This window comes from Acanthopagrus latus, chromosome 10 (genome assembly GCF_904848185.1).
Source record: "Acanthopagrus latus isolate v.2019 chromosome 10, fAcaLat1.1, whole genome shotgun sequence".
Classification (NCBI taxonomy): domain Eukaryota; kingdom Metazoa; phylum Chordata; class Actinopteri; order Spariformes; family Sparidae; genus Acanthopagrus; species Acanthopagrus latus.
Genome location: NC_051048.1, coordinates 17279384 through 17285747, shown reverse-complemented (window position 1 = coordinate 17285747; position 6364 = coordinate 17279384). Strand labels below are relative to the sequence as shown.

At 44.0% G+C, this 6364-nt stretch overlaps 1 protein-coding gene across 1 annotated transcript; it reads left to right on the top strand.

Annotated features, from left to right (window-relative positions):
• The first annotated feature begins 487 nt into the window (after positions 1 to 487).
• LOC119027368 (zinc finger MYM-type protein 1-like) lies at positions 488 to 3243 on the top strand. Its single transcript, XM_037112513.1, has 2 exons — positions 488 to 643; positions 908 to 3243. Exon 2 carries the CDS (start codon positions 1457 to 1459, stop codon positions 3062 to 3064), a length of 1608 nt encoding a protein of 535 aa, XP_036968408.1. The 5' UTR covers positions 488 to 643; positions 908 to 1456; the 3' UTR covers positions 3065 to 3243.
• The last annotated feature ends 3121 nt before the right edge of the window (positions 3244 to 6364 follow it).

Sequence of the window (6364 nt, the reverse complement as noted above, 5' to 3'; positions counted from 1 at the left end):
GGCAAGGACAAGGCTCAGATGGCGCACACTTAGCCAATCGGAGGCGACAAAGACGGTTCCTTCCCCCCAGATTGGCTCAGATTGGCTGTTTAATCATGTCAATCACTCATTCATTCCATTGGTTCTGAATAGGTTGCAAACTCCGCCAGCATCGTCATTCGTCATTGATCCGCATCGATCAGCAGCATCGACCAGAAGAGAGAAGACTATGAGTAAGTCATAATTTCTTTTGTAAAAAGAAGGGTGAGAAGTAATATTCTTCATGTCGTGTGCTTTTTAAGGGCCAAAAGGTGCTGCTACAGCAACCTGTTAGACCAGCACTGCTGTGCTTTTGAGTTAGCCTACGTAACGTTACAGTACGTAGCATAGTCAGCTAACGTTAGCTGCTGTTATTATTTCAATTTGCAGACCATGAAGAGAAAGTCAGAAGACATCGCTTCTTACTTTAAGAAGAAAATTAGGGCAGGAGGAGAGAGAGAGCCGACGGTTGAGCAGAGGCATAGTGATGAGGAGATGGAGGAGGAAGATGAGGGGGAGGAGCAGACAGAGCAGCATGAGCATGCTGGAGAGGGACAGTTAGCAGAGAGCACAGAGGCGAGGCAGGGGTCAGCAGCAGGTGTTCGATCTGCTCCTGGACCAACAGGTAAAATTATGACAGTGTGCCATTAATAATGAAATTTATTGCTAAGCTAGATGCTAACATCATCTGGAGAAATGTATGTTTAAAGAGTGTGTTTATAAGTTATTAACTATGATAAAATCATTTTTATTTTGTTTGATTAGTTTGAATATAAATGCATGTAGATTATTAAATAATTACTATAGAGCGGGGCCAAGTATTATTATTACTATCATGATAATTATTTTAATGTCAGCATAACTGATTTTGCCTCTTGTTGCATCATAGATATCTCGCAGTCAAGAGCAGAACAGCCAAAACAGCCACATCTGCAAAACTTCCCGCGAACCCATCAAGGGGACAGAAGACGGTGTTTTTCAAAAGACTGGTACAGCAAACATAAATGGCTGGAATATTCTCAAAGTAAGGACTCTGCCTTCTGTTATGCCTGTCGCCATTTCAGTCTCCCCAACTCAGGGGATTCGGCGTTTACATCTGAAGAGGGTTTTAAAAATTGGAAAAAGGCAACCTTCAAAGATGGGGGACTTTTAGGCCATGCTAAATCCGAAGTACATACTAATGCAATGTTAGCATGGGCCGAATATCAAAAGTCTACAGAAAGCACGTCCTCTCTCTCAGCCTCCTTAAATGCTGAATATAACAAGTTAGTGAGGGAAAACCGAGAATACATAAAAATTGTCGGGGAAACCCTGCTCCTCACTGCTACACAAAACATCGCACAAAGAGCACATAAAGAATCAGAGGGTGAGAATAAAGGAAATTTTCTCTCCATCATGGAGCTGATGGCCAAACACAATCCCATGGTAAAAAAAAAAAATGGCAGGTCAAAGAAACGCAACGTACCTTGGGCATGAGACCCAAAATGAAATTCTTGATTGTCTTGCTGAAATGGTCCGCACCTCAATAACTACCGAAGTAGCCCAAAGTGAGGCTTTTAGTATTTTGGTTGACGAGACCAAAGACATGAGCAAGAAGGAACAGATGTCCTTTGTAATAAGATACTATTACAATGGGTCAGTATGTGAAAGCTTCCTTGCCTTTGAGGCAGCACAGCGCCTGGATGCTGCAGCACTTTCACAGAAAATAGTACAAATTTTGCAGAACCATGGCCTTGACTACAAAAACCATCTAGTAGGGCAAGCATATGACGGAGCCTCAGTCATGAGCGGAAAGAACACAGGTGTGCAAGCACGCATAAAATCAGAGGCCCCGTTAGCTTTTTATGTACACTGCAACGCACATTGTTTAAATTTAGTGTTAGTTGACAGTGTGAAATGCATCCCTGAAGCTAACTGCTTCTTTTCGCTTCTGCAGAAACTTTATGTCTTTGTGTCAGGGTCATATGTGCATCAAAGGTGGCTTGAGATACAGAGGGAGATGTTTCAGGGCCCCCCAAGAGAGTTACAAAGGCTGATAGACACACGGTGGGCATGTAGGTATAATGCTTGCAAGACAGTGAGAGACAGACTGCCAGCCATCATGCGTCTACTAAAAGAAATATCAGAAGAGCAAAATGGTGACAGAGCTACAGAGGCAAGAGGTTTATTAGCCCAAATAGATCTCAAGTTTGTTGCCCTCCTTGTAACATTTACCAGTGTTCTTGCTGAGATCAAATATCTGTCAGATATTTTGCAGTCCCCACAACTGGATTTGGGCACAGCTGTCACACTTGTTGACTCTCTTGTTGACACATTAGAGAGTTACAGAGAAGGCTCTCTCTTTAATGACATCTGGGACAATACTCTGACCCTTACTGACCAATGCAACATCAGTGTGACACATCCTCCAGGCCGTCAGGTCAGACCAAGCTCTCGGCTTGAAGGGCATTACACGTTCAATCCAATAGTCCAAAGACAAGTTAACACAGAGAAGGAGTCATTTCGGACAGGTTCATTTATTCCAGTTATTGATGTGCTTCTCTCTGAGGTGAGGAGAAGATTTTCCAAAGAAAACTGTGTCATAATGAAAGGGATACAAGCCATGAATCCTAGCAGTCCCACATTTTGTGAGAAAGATGTAGTGTTTCCATTTGCCTCACAATACAACTGCAGCACTGAGGATCTGCAATATGAGATCCCCCAGCTCAAGCGCATTCTTGAGAGGAAGCGAACTAGTAGTCAGGAAACACCAAAGAGTTTAATGGAGCTCACTGTCTTTCTGGAGCCATATAGGGAGGTATTCCATGAGATGTTTAAACTGTGCAAAATTGCACTTGCATTACCTGTGAGCACCGCATCCTGTGAGCGCAGTTTTTCTGTGCTAAAGCTAATCAAAACAGCCTTGAGAAGTACCATGACTGATGAGCGTTTAAGCAATTTGGGGGTGCTCAGTGTGGAATCAAGAAGGGCTAAGGCCATAAATCTTGATGAGTTTGTGGATCTGTTTGCCAAAAAACACAGCAACAGGCGAATAAAGTTGTTCTGAAAATACAACTGCAGCATTGAGGATCTGAAACAGGAGAAAAAGTTGTTCTGAAATGTAAGCCTGGTAATGAGAAAGATGATTGGAAATTTGTATGTTTACAAATAGCAAAGTTATGACTGTGTCTAAAACATGTCAGAATCAGAATAAAGGGTTTCTGTTTGTATCTGGTAGTACCTGCTGTTTCTGTTTTGATTGCAATAATTTACACTGTAAGTGAATAATGATAACATAACTAGCCAATTTGAAAAAGAATCACCTAACACATATACATAGCAAAATAAAACAGTTATTATGTTGTGAGACTCAAAATGTTAACTGTACTGTTATTAGTCTATGCACATTAGATCAATAGTGACATTAAATATAGCATAATAAAGACAACAAGTTTATCAATAGGCGCTTCCTCAGGTTTTTCTGATAGTTTTCTGCCAGCCTATGTACTACAGTATAATAAAAAGACAGTAATAATGGCACTAATAAAATAAAATTTCTTGAAATTATGACTTTTTAGTTTCGGTGTGCCACCCCAAGATTTTAAGTGGCCCCACCTGGCCACCCCTATGAAAAATTTCTGCAGGCGCCACTGTGTCAGGCATGACACACAATCCACGACTTACCTTCTCCCGCTGTCAGCCTCCACGTTCTGCTGCATGCTGACAGACGGGTACTCGTCACACATTATCTGGAACTCGGCCACGTGGTTCTTGGCCTCCTCCGGCTCTACAGACACGGACTCCACCTTCTCCCATGTGTCACTGATCTTGAAAAGGCCGTTGCACAGCTTGCTCGACTGTTCCCCGCGTTCACAGTGTTTCCCTGCCAGCATCCTGCGTGGACACTCTCCTCTCTTGTCTCTCTCACACACACACACACACACACACACACACACACACACACACACACACACACACACACACACACACACACACAATCAGATGAGCAACATAGCGTTTGAACAGAGACAGGTGTTTAGTGAATTGAACAGAGCCATTTATCCACAGAGGACGATTAGCTGAAGTTAGACAGGTGGCGACTGTAAAGTGACTGAGGAGACAGGAGAGAAAGGCCAGGGAGGAGAGGCTTTAAGAGGAGATTTTCTGTGACTTCTCTCCATTATTTCTCCCTTAGAGCTTGACAAAAGGTCAACCCATTATCTGCAAACAACGAATAACATCCACACTAGGATTGACCGGGCCAGTCGAGTTCGGTTTAAGTTCCAGTCTGGTCTATCGGGCCGCCGGAGTATGTCAAAGAACAAAATATGCCTGGGGACATGGGGCTTAAAAGACCCAGGGCGCTCTTTCTGTGTTTCTTCAGACATTTGCAGGGTTTTTCCCAAAAGCTCTTAGAGATGATCCAAGTTCAACAAATGCATACACCCAGTTATATAAGACTATATAAGACTATCTTTGAGAACACAACAGGTTTAGATTTCTGCCCCAACACGATGTTCACATGTTGATATGTCTGCTTAAAGGGTCACGCTTGCTGTAAACATTCCTGTCTATCGGCCATGCAGTGATCCCTTTCCACTCCACACATGATGGGAAAGCAGAGAAGAGCTTCTTCAGAATAAAAGGAATGGAAATGAAATTTCATACAACAATTTGACATTTATGAGGGGGTTGTGCGAGGGACTATTTCTTGCACAGGCCCGCCCAGAGACTGCCTGAAGGAGTCTGGCACATAACACCTCTTAAACCCCCCTTAACCTCCCTTTGCAAAGTAGTTCAATCTAGCTGGGGACCTTTGCTGCATATGATACTCTCCATCTCTCTCTCTGGATTCCTGTCTGTATCATCAGTGCAGAAACTATCCAACACCAAACTATAGAGAATCTTCTTTAAAAAAAAGGCACAAAACTGACAAGTTTTCCCAACACAGCGATGTCTTGTGGAGTCTGGCGCATTGCGTGCAATATTACTGGTCAATCAGTGCGATCAACTTGGTGACAACATGACAGAGTGCACAGTGGCCTCGCTCATTAAATATGTGGCCATTGCTGTATGATGACTTGCTTCAGTTATCTTCCCCTGAAGGTTATTGTCACAATTCACGGGGGTGTAATCACTTCTGATGGAAGCGGAGACCTTCACTTGAGGCCAGGCAGCCTGTCGTCCTTATGATATACTGCGGGAAATCCTGCCACTTGCTCACATTTGAATTAGCTTCGTCACCTCAAAATACTTTGCCAGCACCATGGACAGGACTCTCAGAGAAGAAACGATGTTCAGGCGCAAGAAACTCCCTTCCCACAGTATAAACTTGTAAGTGATGTATACCAGCTGGTCACTTTGCTACAGAGGACAAACGGAAAGTCTCAAAACTGATTTTAAAAAAACGTTCTCCGTAAATGAACATGTTTGTGTGAATGTGCTGTTTAAAAAAGGAAAAAAAAAAAACCCAAAACAACTTTTGCCGAATCATAATCAAAACAATAAAAAATGGAGGGCTCCTGCTGTCTGGTTACATGACAGCCAGAGCTAAATCAAGCGTTGTGGGAAAGGGCTGGAAAATCCTCATTTGAAATGAGGTCTAGTCCAGAGGCTTGCAAATGCAATTAAAGTCAGGTCATGTTTAATGGGCACAAAAATGAAAGCCTCCTGATGTGGAAAGCTGAAAAAAAAAAGCTCTCTGTTCCTGTTCAGCCATTTTCAGGTTACTGCCTTCATCCCAGACAGCAACCCTGCACACGCACACGCACACGCACACGCACACACACACACACACACACACACACACACACACACACACACACACACACACACACACACACACACACACACACACACACACACAAGCTGTCTCTCCTCCATTCAAAGGCTGCTGCACTCACAGGTTGACTAGCCTCGAGACTCTGATGGGCCAGATGCATTTCACAGGGCTCTCAAAGGCCTCATCGTGTCAGAGGAAAGATGAAGAAACTCCAGTCATGCTGAGGAAGTGGAACACCCAAACAGCCGCCACTGAAACCTCAGCAGCACCAGCAGGACATCTTTGGACCACTCACGGAGCCGGCCTGGTGCGGTTTACTCGCCAAATGGGGAGGAATAACATACAACAGTCCACCCCTGCAGATAAAGTTAGATGTCGCAGATGAGTAAGAACGCTGGCCTAGCCCTTAAGTAGCATGAACCATTTCAAAAGCACCTTCAGAATGTGAGTGGAGTGGAGTATGCTTCGAGACCTACAGCGAGAGTCAGCGAGCTTAGCCGGCTAATTGGTAGCAGGGCTCCCTGAGCTCTGGCAGTGTGATATGGATCCTGCGAGCAGCTCGTGGTCAGAGGGCCAGGACGCCTC